The 21,955-nt window shown below is 50.9% G+C and overlaps 1 protein-coding gene across 2 annotated transcripts in view; it reads left to right on the top strand.

The window, feature by feature from the left end:
* The first annotated feature begins 8,105 nt into the window (after positions 1-8,105).
* Positions 8,106-21,955, top strand: part of NPR2 (natriuretic peptide receptor 2) — a 59,490-nt gene continuing 45,640 nt past the window's right edge. For both annotated transcript variants that reach the window (XR_008345702.1, XM_053448849.1), the window contains exon 1: positions 8,106-8,959. Coding sequence is in view for 1 of the 2 variants with exons in the window: in XM_053448849.1 (XP_053304824.1) it covers positions 8,188-8,959 (772 nt within the window). In the remaining variant the exon portion in view is untranslated. The remainder of the gene's footprint in view (positions 8,960-21,955) is intronic.

The raw sequence follows: 21,955 nt of genomic DNA, 5'->3' as shown, positions 1-21,955 counted from the left end.
TTTTCGGAAATGTATTCCCCTACAGACAGTCAGAACACTTTGTCCATGGATTGGATCACGCGCAGGACCCACATTTAAGAGGGCAGGAGGGGACGCAGGCAAAGCCAGAGAACCATCATGCAAACCAAGCATCTGTTCCTACAAAACTGCATAAAAAGGTATAATAATCCTGACGGGATGATCTGGCACCCAGCCGACATACATAGAACATGCAAAGGCATAACACACAGGCACAGAACATGCTTAATAGGCACAGCCACAATGTGTGCATTTATCTTAGGGCCTGACCTGGAATGGCCGATTCCCACTCTGTGGTCGCCGTCTCGGTGCAATAAAAGAAACATCATTTCCAGGGGCTCTGTGACTGCAGAGTATCTCCGCTCCTGTGACTGCAGAGTATCTCCGCTCCTGTGACTGCAGAGTATCTCCGCTCCTGTGACTGCAGAGTATCTCCGCTCCTGTGACTGCAGAGTATCTCCGCTCCTGTGACTGCACAGAGTATCTCCGCTCCTGTGACTGCAGAGTATCTCCGCTCCTGTGACCGCACAGAGTATCTCCGCTCCTGTGACTGCAGAGTATCTCCGCTCCTGTGACTGCAGAGTATCTCCGCTCCTGTGACTGCAGAGTATCTCCGCTCCTGTGACTGCAGAGTATCTCCGCTCCTGTGACTGCAGAGTATCTCCGCTCCTGTGACTGCAGAGTATCTCCGCTCCTGTGACTGCGCAGAGTATCTCCGCTCCTGTGACTGCAGAGTATCTCCGCTCCTGTGACTGCAGAGTATCTCCGCTCCTGTGACTGCAGAGTATCTCCTCTCCTGTGACTGCGCAGAGTATCTCCGCTCCTGTGACTGCAGAGTATCTCCGCTCCTGTGACTGCAGAGTATCTCCGCTCCTGTGACTGCAGAGTATCTCCGCTCCAGTGACCGCAGAGTATCTCCGCTCCTGTGACTGCAGAGTATCTCCGCTCCTGTGACTGCAGAGTATCTCCGCTCCTGTGACTGCACAGAGTATCTCCGCTCCCCTGTCTGCAGAGTATCTCCGCTCCTGTGACTGCAGAGTATCTCCGCTCCTGTGACTGCAGAGTATCTCCGCTCCTGTGACCGCACAGAGTATCTCCACTCCTGTGACCGCGCAGAGTATCTCCGCTCCTGTGACCGCGCAGAGTATCTCCGCTCCTGTGACCGCAGAGTATCTCCGCTCCTGTGACTGCAGAGTATCTCCGCTCCTGTGACTGCAGAGTATCTCCGCTCCTGTGACTGCACAGAGTATCTCCGCTCCTGTGACTGCGCAGAGTATCTCCGCTCCTGTGACTGCGCAGAGTATCTCCGCTCCTGTGACTGCAGAGTATCTCCGCTCCTGTGACTGCAGAGTATCTCCGCTCCTGTGACTGCAGAGTATCTCCGCTCCTGTGACTGCACAGAGTATCTCCGCTCCTGTGACTGCAGAGTATCTCCGCTCCTGTGACTGCAGAGTATCTCCGCTCCTGTGACTGCAGAGTATCTCCGCTCCTGTGACTGCACAGAGTATCTCCGCTCCTGTGACTGCAGAGTATCTCCGCTCCTGTGACTGCAGAGTATCTCCGCTCCTGTGACTGCACATAGTATCTCCGCTCCTGTGACTGCGCAGAGTATCTCCGCTCCTGTGACTGCAGAGTATCTCCGCTCCTGTGACTGCACAGAGTATCTCCGCTCCTGTGACTGCAGAGTATCTCCGCTCCTGTGACTGCACAGAGTATCTCCGCTCCTGTGACTGCAGAGTATCTCCGCTCCTGTGACTGCACAGAGTATCTCCACTCCTGTGACTGCAGAGTATCTCCGCTCCTCTGACTGCAGAGTATCTCCGCTCCTCTGACTGCAGAGTATCTCCGCTCCTGTGACCGCGCAGAGTATCTCCGCTCCTGTGACTGCAGAGTATCTCCACTCCTGTGACTGCACAGAGTATCTCCGCTCCTGTGACTGCAGAGTATCTCCGCTCCTGTGACCGCGCAGAGTATCTCCGCTCCTGTGACTGCAGAGTATCTCCGCTCCTGTGACTGCACAGAGTATCTCCGCTCCTGTGACTGCGCAGAGTATCTCCGCTCCTGTGACTGCACAGAGTATCTCCGCTCCTGTGACTGCAGAGTATCTCCGCTCCTGTGTCTGCAGAGTATTTCCGCTCCTGTGACTGCAGAGTATCTCCGCTCCTGTGACTGCAGAGTATCTCCGCTCCTGTGACCGCGCAGAGTATCTCCGCTCCTGTGACTGCACAGAGTATCTCCGCTCCTGTGACTGCAGAGTATCTCCGCTCCTGTGACTGCACAGAGTATCTCCGCTCCTGTGACTGCGCAGAGTATCTCCGCTCCTGTGACTGCAGAGTATCTCCGCTCCTGTGACCGCACAGAGTATCTCCGCTCCTGTGACTGCACAGAGTATCTCCGCTCCTGTGTCTGCAGAGTATTTCCGCTCCTGTGTCTGCAGAGTATCTCCTCTCCTGTGACTGCAGAGTATCTCCGCTCCTGTGACTGTAGAGTATCTCCTCTCCTGTGACTGCAGAGTATCTCCGCTCCTGTGACTGCAGAGTATCTCCGCTCCTGTGACTGCCGAGTATCTCCGCTCCTGTGACTGCAGAGTATCTCCGCTCCTGTGACTGCAGAGTATCTCCGCTCCTGTGACTGCAGAGTATCTCCGCTCCTGTGACTGCAGAGTATCTCCGCTCCTGTGACTGCAGAGTATCTCCGCTCCTGTGACAGCACAGAGTATCTCCGCTCCTGTGACTGCAGAGTATCTCCGCTCCTGTGACTGCACAGTATCTCCGCTCCTGTGACTGCACAGTATCTCCGCTCCTGTGACTGCACAGTATCTCAGCTCCTGTGACTGCAGAGTATCTCCGCTCCTGTGACTGCAGAGTATCTCCGCTCCTGTGACTGCGCAGAGTATCTCAGCTCCTGTGACAGCACAGAGTATCTCCGCTCCTGTGACTGCAGAGTATCTCCGCTCCTGTGACTGCAGAGTATCTCCGCTCCTGTGACTGCAGAGTATCTCCGCTCCTGTGACTGCGCAGAGTATCTCCGCTCCTGTGACCGTGCAGAGTATCTCCGCTCCTGTGACTGCAGAGTATCTCCGCTCCTGTGACTGCAGAGTATCTCCGCTCCTGTGACTGCAGAGTATCTCCGCTCCTGTGACTGCAGAGTATCTCCGCTCCTGTGACTGCAGAGTATCTCCGCTCCTGTGACTGCAGAGTATCTCCGCTCCTGTGACTGCAGAGTATCTCCGCTCCTGTGACTGCACAGAGTATCTCCGCTCCTGTGACTGCAGAGTATCTCCGCTCCTGTGACTGCACAGAGTATCTCCGCTCCTGTGACTGCAGAGTATCTCCGCTCCTGTGACTGCAGAGTATCTCCGCTCCTGTGACTGCAGAGTATCTCCGCTCCTGTGACTGCGCAGAGTATCTCCGCTCCTGTGACCGTGCAGAGTATCTCCGCTCCTGTGACTGCAGAGTATCTCCGCTCCTGTGACTGCAGAGTATCTCCGCTCCTGTGACTGCAGAGTATCTCCGCTCCTGTGACTGCAGAGTATCTCCGCTCCTGTGACTGCAGAGTATCTCCGCTCCTGTGACTGCAGAGTATCTCCGCTCCTGTGACTGCACAGAGTATCTCCGCTCCTGTGACTGCAGAGTATCTCCGCTCCTGTGACTGCACAGAGTATCTCCGCTCCTGTGACTGCAGAGTATCTCCGCTCCTGTGACTGCAGAGTATCTCCGCTCCTGTGACTGCAGAGTATCTCCGCTCCTGTGACTGCGCAGAGTATCTCCGCTCCTGTGACCGTGCAGAGTATCTCCGCTCCTGTGACTGCAGAGTATCTCCGCTCCTGTGACTGCAGAGTATCTCCGCTCCTGTGACTGCAGAGTATCTCCGCTCCTGTGACTGCAGAGTATCTCCGCTCCTGTGACTGCAGAGTATCTCCGCTCCTGTGACTGCAGAGTATCTCCGCTCCTGTGACTGCACAGAGTATCTCCGCTCCTGTGACTGCAGAGTATCTCCGCTCCTGTGACTGCACAGAGTATCTCCACTCCTGTGACTGCAGAGTATCTCCGCTCCTGTGACTGCAGAGTATTTCCGCTCCTGTGTCTGCAGAGTATCTCCGCTCCTGTGACTGCGCAGAGTATCTCAGCTCCTGTGACAGCACAGAGTATCTCCGCTCCTGTGACTGCAGAGTATCTCAGCTCCTGTGACTGCCGACTGCTAGCTGGAGAGCCTGACATCACAGCCCAAATACCTGATCCCCGCCAGCTTGCGGGGGCCAGCAATAGTGACATCACAGCCCCCCAAAGGGCATACTTATGGTATTTAACCCTTTATTTGTCCCTATCCACCAATATGCATTCATATATACCTTCACTTACATAGGCTGTATGTGCAAGCTACATGTATGTACGGACACATATATGTAAAGTCACATATGTTGGATAAATGAAATACATTTTGGGGGGTTTGATTGTATTTTTACAGTTTAGATCATGTGACGGGATGCAGTTTGTCGTAAACTTGGTATCTACACTTCAAATAACGTGTAAGCTGTCTATAAGGCGGTCGTATGATTCACACGATAGAAAAACAACACAAATTGGGGGGTCTCTGCCCCCCAGGGGGAAAAAGCATCACCACCCCAGCAGAGGCGGTAGAGGGTGATACAGCAAGTGGATTTAAGCATACATGGGACAGGGATACGCAGGGCCGGACTGGGACTGAAAAGCAGCCCTGGAAACATTTGGAGAGCGGCCCCATATAGTTTATCTCGTGGTCGAGCTCTTATACCCACACGCAGCCCTTATACACACCCACGTCACACGATTTACCACACAAATAACTATAAAACATTCTTTTATCGCATTATTTGTATCAAATGCCAGAAAGCAAAAGTGTTAAACGGCCCCAATAAATGAAATACATTACACAGAACGGAATCAAAACATTTACTACTGCAAACATTTTTAGATGAAAAAGTTCCATTTTATTCAGAGATCACATTATTCTTCACCATATTCCTGTGTAACGGGTTTTTGGGTAGGCCCACCAATATCTCTGTGGTCATTTACCCCGTTACCTCTTTGTGCTCTGCAGGCCAATCCTGAGCCTCCGCTACCTGGGAGTTGGGTTATATAACTGTGGCAGCCCCCCCACCCAGCGGAGCATCCGGGGTATGGATGGGGGTCCCGCTGGGAACAGCCGAGTGATTAATAAAACTGACACAGGGCTAACTTAAAATTAACTTAGTATTGCACAGCAAAACACTCTGCATAAATGCAACAGAAAAACATGAAATATAGTAGAATGAAATATACAATACAAGGTTCACCCACCCACAACAATCACTGCGGCCCACCCTAATCTTCGCCCTAGTGGCCGCTGGGTACCTTTAGTTGGTGTGCATAACACAGTTGGTGCCCATGAGTAACTTACTCCACAGTATGGGTTGAATTGTATTGGAAACTTCAGTATGTCAGTGGGACTGGAGATCAAAAGCTTTTATTGGTGTGTGGCTAAATTCAGGGTGCCCTGTTGTGGAGATGGGGAGAGGTTTTAGGCTTAGAACCCCACCACCTGCAATCAGGGCAGTTCAGCCTTTAACCTCTTCACTGCCAACTCTGCTGCAAACAGCACTGTATCTCTGTCTGCTGGAAGATTCTGCCAGGATGCTGCAACTCTCCTCAGAGCATGGATTTCAAGCAGGCCTCTGGTCCTAGGCCTCTGTTCCTAGGCCTCTCTCACTCTGCTTCTCTCTCAGCGAGGGTCCTTCACCTCTGGCATCCAACTCTCAACTCCTATCTCCAAACTCCAATGGCCCCTTTTTCACCTCCATCCATGTGCTTAGCATTTCGCCATCTGCTGGTCACTCCATAAGAACTGCAGGTGAGTCAGTGACAGCAGCAGTCACTAAAATCCCTTGAGGGGTTACACCTGTAAGAAACTTTTATTTATTTATTAATTCATTCATATTTAATAAAAGCTATGATTGAGACATTTTGGGTTTTTGTTTTTATTTCCTTTTATTTGCCAACCTGCCCCCCCCAGTTATGCACATCTGCCCCCAGGCTTGCCACTCTGCCCCCTGATTTGCCTTTTAACCCCCTATATGCCCCTCTGCTTCCAGAAATGCCTTTTAACCCCCTATATGCCACTCTGCCTCCAGAAAAGCCTTAAGCCCCCATATAACCCCCCCCCGACTTACCACTGCTTCTGGCGTCTGGGGGGGCAGCAGGTGGAGGCCCGCATTCATGAAGTTAAAGGGGCCGGTGTTCACCTATCACGCCGCCCAATGGTCGTGCCTCAGCTCTTCGTCCCACCCTTTTTAAGGTGCTGAGGCACTGCCATTGGGTGCCACTTTCAATACCGCTCGCAGCCGCTCAGCGGCTGTTTTGAAGGTTGGTCTGCCGCGGACCATCCCACAGAGCGACCGGCCTACCGGGAAATTTCCCAGTATCCCGGTGGGCCAGTCCGGCCCTTGACATATGGCTCCTGAATCTAGATAAGTGGAACAGCCTCCCAGCAGAAGTGGTAGAGGGTAATACAGTGAGGGGATTTAAACATGCATGGGATAGACATACGGCTCCTGATGACTGATTAAGGTTTCAGAGTAGACGGGCCGGATGGGGCCGATCTGCGGGCAGGTTCTCTTGGTGTTTAGGTGATAGTTGTGCGAGTTGTATTCTGGGGAGGATGGGGTTACGGGGATTCTATCCATTTCTTTTGTCTGGAATGTATCCATCTAATTTTCGCTAACATTCTACCCCCCCCCATTGAATCACCGTCTAGAAGTTTATTTTGGGTTTAATCCGGCAGTTTTAAGGTCATTGAATAGAATCTAAATGAAGAAAATGAATCAGCCCAGGAGGAACCAGTCCTTAGTGGAAGCCGACGCGGGTTTTTCACTCATTACGCTTTAGACGGGGCGATGAATTACCCTGCCTGTCCGCAGAACCTTTCACCGCAGCGGGCATATAATGCGAGGAGAGCCCCTTCCAGCAGGGGGCGCTCCGAGTGAGGGAGGCCAACCGTATGTACGCTCCCCGCCGGAAATCATGATGGGCATGACGTGGCATCCCTGCACCCCAGTGCTTTACGGTGGGAAGAGGGTCTGCAGATCTCTGGTCCGACCTCACCCAGAGTATTGGGGAGAGTTCTGGAGACCCCCATCTCTAGACGGAGAGAGAGTCTGCTCTATTATCGGTGTCGTGTAATTCGGTACGTTAAAATTACATTGGCATTGTCATTTCATTGAGAGGGTGGTAGATGCGTGGAACATCCTCCCAGCAGAAGTGGTAGAGGGTAATACAGTGAAGGAATGTAAACATGCATGGGATAGACATACGGCTCCTGAATCTAAGGCGAGACCAACGACATTTGAGGTTTTTCCGGCAGTTGGATGGGGCCGCTGGCTCTTATCTGCCGGGGATCCTATGGCCTCAGCCATGTGACATGAGGTACATTTGTTGAGTGGGGATCAGGCCTCCCGTATCGCGGAACGAAGAGCACACGGGGGCCAAAGCTACGTTCATCTCGGGTGACAAAGCCTGGCCGTGGCTTCATGTAACGGGCAGTGAGATGACGGGAAGCAGCCTATCAGTCCCAGAGATGTCCCTTAGCCTTGGACAGCCCATCACAGCTTGGGGCCCTCAAACGATTCGGGTAGTAAAGGTGGGGGCCCCTGATTTATAGTTTTGTGGGTAAAATGCGTTTTTTTGCAGTCTATGGGAAACGTTCAGTAAGAGACGTCAATCAATCTTCTTAAGAAGTCAAATCCAACTCATGAAGTTCTTAACGGAGAGGGGGAGCGATGGACGCGGCGTAACGCAGTTACTGGAACATCGGGGTACAGGTTAGAGAGTACGGGAGACCGCATGGAAGACTCCTCGGACGCCTCGCATACGTTCGGCCGGGGGGAGGTAGTGAAAAAGTCATCTGCAATGCACTCGGGATACCAGCAGGGGGAGTTGTGCCCCTCCACATGGGCCGCTTCTGACAGTGTTTGCGGTATGACATCTGGAGGAGAGGTAGAGGGGGTGTAGAGGAGGAGGAGGAGGGAGGGCAGACTTTTCTCCTAGCACTGATCCCTGAGCTGTGGGATAGCACTACCCTCCGCTCCTGTCTGCCTTTGGGAGGCCCGAGCTGACGCTACCCCTTGGGTGTGGAGGTTATGGCACATGTACCTTTATGACCGTGAGCGGCGCGTCCCAAGAAGAGAACGACCCTATTTCTGTGACGATGCCCTCGTCTTGGGCTCCTGCACCATGCATCGCGCTCGTCCTCTTTCTCTTTCTTGTCCTCCGTCCATCAGATGCCCAGAACGGCTCCGCTGCCAAACGCAATCTGACTCTGGCTGTGGTCCTTCCAGAGACCAACCTGCGCTACGCGTGGTCGTGGCCGCGCATTTCTCCAGCTCTGCATATGGCGATGGAGCGGGCGCAGAACGAGCTTCAGCTTCTCCCTGGGTACCAGGTGGAATGGGCCTTTCTGACCTCGGAGCTGGACGGGGCCTGCTCGGAATATGTGGCACCCCTCAACGCCGTGGACCTCAAGCTCTACCGCCATCCGGTTGTGCTCTTTGGTCCGGGCTGCGTCTACCCGGCTGCCTCCGTTGCCCGTTTTGCCACCCATTGGCGGCTCCCCCTGTTTACGGCCGGGGCTTTGGCTTTCGGATTCAAGCAGGACGACGATCACTACAACACAACCGTGAGAACGGGTCCTACAGCCATCAAGCTTGGAGAATTCGTGTCGCATCTTCACGAGCATTTCAACTGGAGCTCACGCGCCGCGCTCGTTTACCACGACGTGAAAAAGGACGACCGGCCGCATTACTTCATTATAGAGGGCGTCTTCCTGGCCCTGGACAAAGAATTCAACAATCTAACTGTGCGTTACCAAATGTACCCGGAGGACGAGGACGTGGGCAGCGTAATTCAGTTCATACAGAACAACGGTCGAGGTGAGTCCTTCGGCGTACGCGGCGCTGGGTAGACGTCACGGTGACTTGGGAACGGGCAGAAGGTGCGAAGGCGAGGAGAATGCGCGGGGACGGCTTGTGTTTTGGTTAGCGTGGCTGCTGCAGGTTGTGGTTCGATTGATTTCGTGATTGGTATTGGGTGACTCGGGACGGTGGGTACGAGGACCGGTGGGCAGGGAGCCGCTTGGTGCTCATTGGTTGCGTGATGGTGGGTCTACATTGGATTGCCTTTAAGTTTATTGGGTGGCTGAGCTCCGTTGGGTTTTCCGATGACGTGAGATGCAGAACGTGCGTGAAGCAAACGCTTGATTGCAGGAAGGAGATCTCCTGGACCGTTACGGGACGAGAGGCGCCGATGAATCTGTAACTGCAATATCCAGCAAACACTGAGTTGTTTAGATTAGGAGGATTATTCAGTACTTGTTATCGGTGGTACCTGCGCGGTTACTTGATTTCTTGATGGTGGCCACTAATGGCCAAAGAGCATTAAAGTGTGTCTGTCGGTTTAAAGACGACTGCTGGCCGGCGCTCTGCACTTTATAGACCCGTTTGCGGTGAACGCGTTCCTGCGGACCCAGAAACCTGCATGAAACGCGCATTCAGATATTACCACGACCAGGATCACTTACTGATCCACGGAGCTCCAGACCCGCATGTTTTGGGGGATCAGACCCTGTATAGTACGGAATAGAGGGGTCAGATTCTGTATTGTACAGTGTGGGGGATCAGTGTTCTCGATCCCTATCCCTCGGCTCAGTGTTCCCTATCCCCCGACTTGGTGTTCCCGATCCCTATCCCCCCGCTCGGTGTTCCCTATCCCCCGGCTCGGTGTTCCCTATCCCCCGGCTCGGTGTCCCGATCCCTATACCCCCGGCTCGGTGTTCCCTATCCCGCCGGTTTGGTATTCCCGATCCCTATCGCCCGGCTCGGGGTCCCCGTTCCCTATCCCCCGGCTCGGTGTTCCCTATCCCCCGGCTCGGTGTCGCCGTGCCTTATACCCCAGCTCGTTGTCCTGGATCTATAACCCTTAGCTCAGTGTTTCCATGCTCTTTCCCCCAGCTCTTTTTCCCCATTCCCTATCCCCCAGCTCAGTGCTCAGTATCTCTGTGGCCTATCTCCTGGCTCACTGTCAGTGTTCCCTATTCCCGGCTCTGTACCCGCGTTCCCTATTCCCGGCTCGGTACCCACGTTCCCTATCTGCTGGCTCACTGTCCACATTCCCTATTCCCGGCTTGGTACCCACGTTCCCTATCTCCTGGCTCTGTACCCGCGTTCCCTATTCACGGCTTGGTACCCACATTCCCTACCTCCTGGCTCACTGTCCGCATTCCCTATTCCCGTCTCGGTACCCGCGTTCCCTATTCCCGGCTCGGTACCCGCGTTCCCTATTCCCGGCTCGGTACCCGCGTTCCCTATTCCCGTCTCGGTACCCGCGTTCCCTATTCACGGCTCGGTACCCGCGTTCCCTATTCCCGGCTCGGTACTCGCGTTCCCTATTCCCGGCCCGGTACCCGCGTTCCCTATTCCCGGCTCGGTACCCGCGTTCCCTATCTCCTGGCTCGCTGTCCGCATTCCCTATTCCCGTCTCGGTACCCGCGTTCCCTATTCCCGGCTCGGTATCCGCGTTCCCTATCTCCTGGCTCGCTGTCCCTGTTACCTATTCCCAGCTCAATGTCCCTGTACCCTGTTGCCCGTTTACGTGTCTGGGATGGAGTCTCACCACCTCTGTTTAAGTTGCGACCCCATCCTTTCTCCAGCCTGACCCTGCTGCTCTGCATCACTGGCCGTGCTTACCCATCGCAGATGTGGCACAGCGGGCACTCCTGTGCACTTTAGGGTCTGTTTAGGGTCTACGGCCCCCCCAGGTAATGCAGAGAAAATTACGCACCCAGGATAAACCCATAAATGGCTCCAGGTCTGGTGGCCGCTGCCTCTTACTTTTTAATGTTCTTCTTTCAGGCTGTGACACCGAGCAGATGCAGAGCAGGGTATTTAATGCAAACTCTGCCCATTTCCCACGATCCCTCAGCGCAGACTGTATCAGAATCCTCCTGTCAGCCTGAGCAGGAAGTTGTAAGCCGTGTCCTGTTCTCTCCCGTCAGCCCGAGCAGGAAGTTGGAAGCCGCTTCCTGTTCTCTCCCCGCGTTGGTTTAGCGGACGTCGCGTGAGCCTTTAGCGCTAGAGATTGTTTCCCCGCCGCGCAGGTTCCTTGGCCAAAGGGGGACACTTTTGCTTTAGGGGGTGTGGTTAGAGGTGTGGTTGAGGGTGGAGCTTTAGTAAAAGGTTGTATTATTATTTATGGTTTGATATAGCGCCATCATATTCTGTAGTGCTGTATTTACCCTGTTTAATCACCCAATGTATCGGTTTGTCTTAGTCTGTTAATTTCCCGAGAATAAATGGACTGTAAGCGCTGCCTAAGTTATTGGTACTACAGAAAGAAAAAATAATAATAATAATAATAATACACATTATCGGGGCTTTTAGGGCAGTAGAACCCTGCGATACCCTCATACCCAGCAAACATTCTGACCTCCTAGAAAAGAGGGGCATCAGGAGAGGAGAGAGGGGCACCTGTGATTTGGTAGAGTGACTTGCCATGCTAAACAGGCATACTTGGCAGGTATGTACAGACTGGGGGTGGTGTTGGATACAGTGATATAGGGGAACGTGGTTGGGATATTCTGTGGTGAGCGCGGCCGGCGTTGCGCGGTGTTGCACAGCGTTGTGTTGCGCTGTGTTGCACGAGGGTGCGCAGAGTTGTGCTGTATTGCACGGCGTTGCACGGCGTGGCAGGTTGTGTAGAGGATGTAACCCCAGAAGTGCCGCTCGAGCTGCCCTTGTGCAATGAGCTCCTGTTATTGACACATATTTTTGGCAGGCGCCGCGTTCCCTGCCCCCACTTCCCGGCAGCCAGTGGTCAGACTCATAGTTTCTCCATGAGATACGTGAACATATGTGTCTGTGTGTCTGCAGCACCTGTCTGTCTGTGTCTGGCCACTGTTTATTTAAACCTCCCTGTATCTTGCCCCAGGGGGCAGACAATAGCATTCCTGCCCACAGGGGGCAATTAACCCCTCACTGGCAGATGGCCTGTGATGCAGTCCTCCTAAGTGCCCTGCCTCAGGGTATATGCCTGTGCATGCAGGAAGTTCGGGCTACTTTTTGGAATATTGAGTAACAGATGGGCGGATGGTCTTAGTGTTCGTATTGGGGGTGGTTGCAGACCCGGTTCTGTCCCCTGGGATGCTGTCATGGCACCAGTGTGTATCCATTGCTTGCCCTTTTAGCGGGGTGCCAACGTCAACGGTCGGTAGTGTCAGCGGGGTGCCAACGTCAGCGTTCGGCAGTGTCAGCGGGGTGCCGGCGGCAGTGGTCGGCAGTGTTAGCGGGGTGCCAACGTCAACGTTCGGCAGTGTTAGCGGGGTGCCGACGTCAGTGGTCGGTAGTGTCTGTGGGGTGCCGGCGGCAGTGGTCGGCAGTGTTAGCAGGGTGCCAACGTCAACATTCGACAGTGTTAGCGGGGTGCCTACATCAGCGGTGGGTAGTGTCAGCGGGGTGCCAACGTCAGCGTTCGGCAGTATTAGCGGGGTGCCGATGTCAGCGGTCATCAGTGTTAGTGGGGGCCCTCGTCAGCGGTCTCTAGTGTTTCAGCTGGGTGTCAGCGTTCGCTAGTGTTTCAGTGAGGTGCCAGCGTAAGCGGTCAGTACCGTCTGCGGGTTGCCGGCGTCAGCGGTCGGTAGCTATAGTAGGGTGCCGACGTCAGCGGTCGGGAGTTATAGCGGGGTGTCAGCGTTAGCAGTCAGTAGTTATAGCGTTGTGTCGGCACCAGCAGTCAATAGTTATAGCGGGATGCCGGCGTAAGCGGTCGGTAGCATCAGCGGGGTGCCAACGTCAGTGTTCGGCAGTATTAGCGGGGTGCCGGCGTCAGCGGTCGTCAGTGTTAGTGGGGGCCGTCGTCAGAGGTCGCTAGTGTTTCAGCTGGGTGCCGGTGTCAGCGGTCGCTAGTGTTTCAGCTGGGTGCCGGTGTCAGCGGTCGCTAGTGTTTCAGTGAGGTGCCGGCGTAAGCGGTCGGTAGCGTCAGCGGGGTGCAGGCTTCAGTGGTCAATAGTGTTTCAGTGAGGTGCCGGCATCAGTGGTCGGTAGCTATAGTGGGGTGCCGACGTCAGCGGTCGGTAGTTATAGCGGGGTGCCGGCGTCAGCTGTCAGGAGTTATAGCGGGATGCCTACGTCAGCGGTCGGTAGTTATATCGGGGTGTCTGTGTCAGTAGTTATATCGTTGTGTCGGCACCAGCAGTCAGTAGTTATAGCGGGATGCCGGCGTCAGCGGTCGGTAATTATAGCGGGGTGCAGGCGTCAGTAGTTATAGCATGGTGCCGGAGTCAGTGTTCGCTAGTGTTTCAGTGAGGTGCCGGCGTAAGCGGTCGGTACCGTCTGTGGGGTGCCGGCGTCAGTGGTCGGTAGCTATAGTGGGGTGCCGACGTCATCGGTCAGTAGTTATAGTGGGGTGCCGGCATCAGTGGTTGAGAGTTATAGCGGGGTGTCGGCGTCAGCAGTCAGTAGTTATAGCGTTGTGTCGGCACCAGCAGTCAGTAGCTATAGCGGGATGCCGGCGTCAGCGGTCGGGAGTTATAGCGGGGTGCCGGCACCAGCAGTCGGTAGTTATAGCGAGGTGCTGGCGTCATCAGTCAGTAGTTATAGCGGGGTGCCTGAGTCAGTGCTCGGTAGTCATAGCGGAGTGCCGGCGTCAGCAGTCGGTAGTTATAGCGGGGTGCCGGCGTCAGCAGTCGGTAGTTATAGCGGGGTGCCGACGTCAGCAGTCAGTAGTTGTAGCGGGGTGCCGGAGTCAGCGGGCGGTAGTTGTAGTGGAGTGCCGGCGTCAGCGGTCGGTAGTCATAGCGGAGTGCCAGCGTCAGCAGTCAGTAGTTGTAGCGGGGTGCCGGAGTCAGCGGGCGGTAGTTATAGCGGGGTGCCAGCGTCAGCAGTCGGTAGTTATAGCGGGGTGCCGGCGTCGTTAGTCATAGCAGGGTGCCGGTTGTAGCTGGTTACTGGCATTCGCAGTTAGCATCCAGTACCGGCCCTGGAGTGCATCCCCATCTAACGTCTCCAGCTCCGCACAGACCTGGGGAGGAAAAGCCTGCGGCTGTGGAGGAGTTAATGCTGTTCCGGTGCTCTGGGGAGAGAAAGTGCTTAACCCTTTGTGGGCCTCTGCCGGCTCTCATTACATAATGCAAGTCTGTATTGATGGAGGCGCTGGCTCCGGACAGGCAGCAGGATGTGTGCCACGGCCCCAGGGGAGAGGGAGGGATCCCTCCATGAGCCGAAATGAAAGGCTCAGTCACTGGGGGTATCCCATATGTTCACTAATAGTATTACTAATCAGGGTACGGCCCCTGGGGGCCACTAACCAAATCCTCACACTAAAGATACAAATTCCAGAGATGGGGAAGAAAAATGTCTCCGTCTGTTCAACGGAGAACTACGAGAGACCCTCTGAACGTACAGCCCCTCCAAACGCGGAGCCCCCCGCCCTCCAAATGCGGAGCACCCCCCGCCCTCCAAACGCGGAGCGCCCCTCAATGCAAACGCGAAGCGCCCCTCTCTCCAAACGCACAACCCCCCCTCCAAACGCGGAGCGCCCCTCTATCCGAACGTGGAGTGTCCCTCTCTCCAAACGCTCAGACCCCCCACCATCCAGACGCGGAGATCCCCTCTCTCCAAACGCATAAAAACGTGGAGCGCCCCTCTATCCCAGTGCGAAGCGCCTCTCTCTCCAAATGCACAGCCCCCGCCCTCCAAATTCCGAGAGCCCCTCTATCCAAATGCGCAGCCCCCCGCCCTCCAAACACGTGGGGGTGCCCCCACCCTCCAGACGCGGAGAGCCCCTCTATCCAAATGCGGAGATCCCCCGCCCTCCAAATGCGCCGATCCCCCGCCCTCCAAACGTGCGGCCGCACTGGGAGAAAGTCTTATAACGCCACAATGCATATTTGGTTCATGTTAAGCGTCCTCGTAAGACGCGTTGATGTTAAACTTAAAGAAAATAGATTGGCCGCAAAAATGCACTTTTTTTGCCACAAAGATTTGGTACTGAGTGGGGGAGGGGCTGAATTTCTGCGAACCCAGATATAAAAATAGAAACAAGAGGCACCTTTAAATAGCCTCCGAAATAAAGCTGTGACCCGGGGGCCCGAGCATCTGATACAAAGTAACCGGGGAGCCGATACTTCCTTCCGATAAGCGACATATCGACTGCGCTGGGCGAACGCTCGCCCTCTCCGCTCCATTTTGTGCATTTTTAGCCCGTTTTCTGCTAGGAACATCTGGAAACCCTTTACAAATATTTATACTTCATGTTATACAGCGCGGAGGGCGCTCAGCCTGCGATATATTACCCCGTTACCCTGCACCTCCCCCACCCCACAATGTCTGTGCAGTCAATATACCCCCCATATATACTGTCCAGTGTATGCAGGCACTCTGCCACCTATATTGCATTCTCCGTTATGCTGCTGTCCCCTACACTAGCCTGACTGTATATTCACTCTACCCCATAGTGTCCTGTCAGTTACTGAGCCCCATATACTGTGCTGTCTGTTACTGAACCCCATATACTGTCCTGTCTGTAAAGTCTGAGCCCCATATACTGTCCTGTCTGTTACTGAGCCCCATATACTGTCCTGTCTGTTACTGAGCCCCATATACTGTCCTGTCTGTAAAGTTACTGAGCCCCATTTACTGTCCTGTCTGTTACTGAGCCCCATATACTGTCCTGTCTGTTACTGAGCCCCATATACTTTCCTGTCTGTTACTGAGCCCCATATACTGTCCTGTCTGTTACTGAGCCCCATATACTGTCCTGTCTGTATAGTTACTGATCCCCATATACTGTCCTGTCTGTATAGTTACTGCTCTCTCTATAGCGTCCTGTCTGTATAGTTACTGCTCTCTCTATAGTGTCCTGTCTGTATAGTTACTGCTCTCTCTATAGCGTCCTGTCTGTACAGTTACTGCTCTCTCTATAGCGTCCTGTCTGTACAGTTACTGCTCTCTCTATAGCGTCCTGTCTGTATAGTTACTGCTCTCTATAGCATCCTGTCTGTATAGTTACTGCTCTCTCTATAGTGTCATGTCTGTATAGTTACTGCTCTCTCTATAGTGTCCTGTCTGTATAGTTACTGCTCTCTCTATAGTGTCCTGTCTGTATAGTTACTGCTCTCTCTATAGTGTCCTGTCTGTATAGTTACTGCTCCCCTATAGCATCCTGTCTGTATAGTAACTGCTCTCTCTATAGTGTCCTGTCTGTATAGTAACTGCTCTCTCTATAGTGTCCTGTCTGTATAGTAACTGCTCTCTCTATAGTGTCCTGTCTGTATAGTTACTGCTCTCTCTATAGTGTCCTGTCTGTATAGTTACTGCTCCCCTATAGCATCCTGTCTGTATAGTAACTGCTCTCTCTATAGTGTCCTGTCTGTATAGTAACTGCTCTCTCTATAGTGTCCTGTCTGTATAGTAACTGCTCTCTCTATAGTGTCCTGTCTGTATAGTAACTGCTCTCTCTATAGTGTCCTGTCTGTATAGTAACTGCTCTCTCTATAGTGTCCTGTCTGTATAGTTACTGCTCTCTCTATAGCGTCCTGTCTGTACAGTTACTGCTCTCTCTATAGCGTCCTGTCTGTACAGTTACTGCTCTCTCTATAGCGTCCTGTCTGTATAGTTACTGCTCTCTATAGCATCCTGTCTGTATAGTTACTGCTCTCTCTATAGTGTCATGTCTGTATAGTTACTGCTCTCTCTATAGTGTCCTGTCTGTATAGTTACTGCACTCTCTATAGTGTCCTGTCTGTATAGTTACTGCTCTCTCTATAGTGTCCTGTCTGTATAGTTACTGCTCCCCTATAGCATCCTGTCTGTATAGTAACTGCTCTCTCTATAGTGTCCTGTCTGTATAGTAACTGCTCTCTCTATAGTGTCCTGTCTGTATAGTAACTGCTCTCTCTATAGTGTCCTGTCTGTATAGTTACTGCTCCCCTATAGCATCCTGTCTGTATAGTAACTGCTCTCTCTATAGTGTCCTGTCTGTATAGTAACTGCTCTCTCTATAGTGTCCTGTCTGTATAGTAACTGCTCTCTCTATAGTGTCCTGTCTGTATAGTAACTGCTCTCTCTATAGTGTCCTGTCTGTATAGTAACTGCTCTCTCTATAGTGTCCTGTCTGTATAGTAACTGCTCTCTCTATAGTGTCCTGTCTGTATAGTTACTGCTCTCTCTATAGTGTCCTGTCTGTATAGTTACTGCTCCCCTATAGCGTCCTGTCTGTATAGTTACTGCTCTCTCTATAGTGTCTTGTCCGTGGATGATAGGAATGTGGGTCGGATGACAGGACTCGCTTCTTTGTAGTTTTGTTGGAAAGAAGTCTGCCTGCAGCGATAACGTGAGATTATGCAGCCCGGTTCTGAGGCCAGAAACGCTGTTTATATTGTGTGTGGATGATGCACAGCCTGATAATGATGGGGACCACCCACGGGTACATGATGGGGACAAGGGCCACCTACGGGGAGATGCTGGGGACGGGGCCACTCACGGGGAGATGCTGGGGACCACCCACGGGGAGATGCTGGGGACGGGGGCCGCTATGGGGGCTACCCATGGGGGACGCTGGGAATGGGGGCCACCCGGGCACCAGTTTGCTGGCTCTACATCTGGCCTATTTGAAGGGTTCTGCAGATAGAACCCCCCCCCCCCAAGGTGCTACGCTCAGCCCCGTCATCTCAAACAGGAAGGAGCCTCATGTGCGCCAACAAAAAGCGCAGGATGTAGTAAAATTAAAAGTGCGCTAACGGCCTCAGTCATTGGCTCGTATCGTAAAACATCACCAGCCAGTCATAACAGAAAAGCAGAAAGGGCGAGGAGGCCCCAAGAACTGAGTCCCCGGAGTGCCCCAGAGAGCGCAGGGGCTATAGGTGTGACTAAGTGGGGTATTAAGAAGAATAATGGGGTTTATGTACCCCATGTAGAGGTGTTCAAACAGTGATGGGGTAGACAGATTAACCTTGTAATGAAAACAGTTTATTGCTGTTACCCTTCATGAATCCTACTCCCTTCCTTCTAGTTTTTACTCTCTTGTTCTTCTCCACTTCCTACTTCCTGTCTCCGCCCCCATTTCTCCACACATCTCTGTATACATGCAACGTACACATTCTACATCCCGTGTAATTTATAAAGCTGTTTCCTGCTGTTTCTATACACATTATCGGGGCTTTTAGGGCTGTAGAACCCTGCGATACCCTCATACCCAGCAAACATTGTGACCTCCTAGAAAAGAGGGCATCAGGGAGGGGGGCCTCAGGGGAGGGGAGAGAGGGAACCTCAGGGGAGGGGAGAGAGGGGGTCCTCAGGGGAGTGGAGAGGGGAACCTTAGGGTTCACAGCAAAGGACTAAACATGGAAATTTGGCAGGAATGATAAATGCTTTACATCTCATGAAAATAATTACTAAAAAATCATGTTTCTGTCATTATGTATAACTAATACTATGTATATATATCGCCACCATACTCCCCAGCGCTGTACAATGCGTGTTATTATTATATATCGCCGTCATACTCCGCAGCGCTGTACAATGTGTGTTATTGTTATTATTTATATATCGCCACCATACTCCCCAGCGCTGTACAATGCGTGTTATTATTATATATCGCCGTCATACTCCGCAGCGCTGTACAATGTGTGTTATTATTATTTTTATATCGCCATCATACTCCGCAGCGCTGTGCAATGTGTTATTATTTATATATCGCCATCATACTCCGCAGCGCTGTACAATGTGTTATTATTATTATTTATATATCGCCGTCATACTCCGCAGCTCTGTACAATGTGTGTTATTATTATTATTTATATATCGCCGTCATACTCCGCAGCGCTGTACAATGTGTTATTATTATTATTATTTATGTATCGCCGTCATACTCCGCAGCGCTGTACAATGTGTGTTATTATTATTATTTATATATCGCCGTCATACTCCGCAGCGCTGTATAATGTGTGTTACTATTATTTATATATCACCGTCATACTCCGCAGCGCTGTACAATGTGTTATTATTTATATATCGCCACCATACTCCACAGCGCTGTACAATGTGTGTTATTATTATTTATATATCGCCATCATACTCCGCAGCGCTGTACAATGTGTGTTATTATTATTTATATATCGCCGTCATACTCCGCAGCGCTGTACAATGTGTGTTATTATTATTTATATATCGCTGTCATACTCCGCAGCGCTGTACAATGTGTGTTATTATTATTAATATATCGCCGTCATACTCCGCAGCGCTGTACAATGTGTTATTATTATTTTTATATCGCCGTCATACTCCACAGCGCTGTACAATGTGTGTTATTATTATTTATATATCGCCGTCATACTCCGCAGCGCTGTACAATGTGTGTTATTATTATTTATATATCGCCGTCATACTCCGCAGCGCTGTACAATGTGTTATTATTATTATTTATATATCGCTGTCATACTCCGCAGCGCTGTACAACGTGTGTTATTATTATTATTTATTTATATATCACCGTCATATTCTGCAGCGCTGTACAATGTGTGTTATTATTATTTATATATAGCCGTCATACTCCGCAGCGCTGTACAATGTGTTATTATTGTTATTATTTATATATCGCCGTCATACTCCGCAGCGCTGTACAATGTGTGTTATTATTATTTATATATCGCCGTCATACTCCGCAGCGCTGTACAATGTGTTATTATTATTTATATATCGCCGTCATACTCCGCAGCGCTGTACAATGTGTTATTATTATTATTTATATATCGCCGTCATACTCCGCAGCGCTGTACAATGTGTTATTATTTATATATCGCCACCATACTCCGCAGCGCTGTACGTGTGTTATTATTATTTATATATCGCCGTCATACTCCGCAGCGCTGTGCAATGTGTGTTATTATTATTATTTATATCGCCGTCATACTCCGCAGCGCCGTACAATGTGTTATTATTTATATATCGCCACCATACTCCGCAGCGCTGTACAATGTGTGTTATTATTATTTATATATCGCCGTCATACTCCGCAGCGCTGTACAATGTGTTATTATTATTTATATATCGCCGTCATTCTCCGCAGCGCTGTACAATGTGTGTTATTATTATTTATATATCGCCATCATACTCCGCAGCGCTGTACAATGTGTGTTATTATTATTATTTATATATCGCCGTCATACTCCGCAGCGCTGTACAGTGTGTGTTATTATTATTATTTATATATTGCCGTCATACTCCGCAGCGCTGTACAATGTGTGTTATTATTATTTATATATCGCCGTCATACTCCGCAGCGCTGTACAATGTGTGTTATTATTATTATTTATATATCGCCATCATACTCCGCAGCGCTGTACAATGTGTGTTATTATTATTATTTATATATCGCCGTCATACTCCGCAGCGCTGTACAATGTGTGTTATTATTTATATATCGCCGTCATACTCCGCAGCGCTGTACAATGTGTGTTATTATTATTTATATATCGCCACCATACTCCGCAGCGCTGTACAATGTGTGTTATTATTATTTATATATCACCGTCATACTCCACAGCGCTGTACAATGTGTGTTATTATTATTATTTACATATCCCCATCATACTCCGCAGCGCTGTACAATGTGTGTTATTATTATTATTTATATATCGCCGTCATACTCCGCAGCGCTGTACAATGTGTGTTATTATTATTATTTATATATCACCGTCATACCCTGCAGCGCTGTACAATGTGTTATTATTATGTATATATCGCCGTCATACTCCGCAGCGCTGTACAATGTGTGTTATTATTATTTATATATCGCCGTCATACTCCGCAGCGCTGTACAATGTGTGTTATTATTATTTATATATCGCCGTCATTCTCCGCAGCGCTGTACAATGTGTGTTATTATTATTTATATATCGCCGTCATACTCCGCAGCGCTGTACAATGTGTGTTATTATTATTTATATATCGCCGTCATACTCCGCAGCGCTGTACAATGTGTGTTATTATTATTATTTATATATCGCCGTCATACTCCGCAGCGCTGTACAGTGTGTGTTATTATTATTATTTATATATCGCCGTCATACGCCGCAGCGCTGTACAATGTGTTATTATTATTATTTATATATCGCCGTCATACTCCGCAGCGCTGTACAATGTGTGTTATTATTATTATTTATATATCGCCGTCATACGCCGCAGCGCTGTACAATGTGTGTTATTATTATTTATATATCGCCGTCATACTCCGCAGCGCTGTACAATGTGTGTTATTATTATTTATATATCACCATCATACTCCGCAGCGCTGTACAATGTGTTATTATTATTTATCACCGCCATATTCTGCAGCGCTGTACAATGTGTGTTATTATTATTTATATATCGCCGTCATACTCCGCAGCGCTGTACAATGTGTGTTATTATTATTATTTATATATCGCCGTCATACTCCGCAGCGCTGTACAATGTGTTATTATTATTATTTATATATCGCCGTCATACTCCGCAGCGCTGTACAATGTGTGTTATTATTATTTATATATCGCCGTCATACTCCGCAGCGCTGTACAATGTGTTATTATTATTATTTATATATCACCGTCATACCCTGCAGCGCTGTACAATGTGTTATTATTATTTATATATCGCCGTCATATATGGTTCCGTGTATAGCGTGTGCTTTGCACATGGCCAAGCAGGGGGGCGCACACGCACACACACCACGCCTCTGGACCGACTGTCTCAGGGGAAAGTAAAGTGATGCCATATGGAAACGAGACAGATTTCAGTCCACAGACGCTGCACGAGACACGGCAAAGGAGAGAGACAGATGCCAACAAATCAATAAAGAATAAAGAGACAGGCACGAGACAGAGACAGATACAGAGCAGA

Source organism: Spea bombifrons, chromosome 1, assembly GCF_027358695.1.
Source record: "Spea bombifrons isolate aSpeBom1 chromosome 1, aSpeBom1.2.pri, whole genome shotgun sequence".
Taxonomy (NCBI): Eukaryota; Metazoa; Chordata; class Amphibia; order Anura; family Pelobatidae; genus Spea; species Spea bombifrons.
Note: the sequence above shows the minus strand (reverse complement) of the source record. Positions and strands in the feature narration are given on the sequence as shown.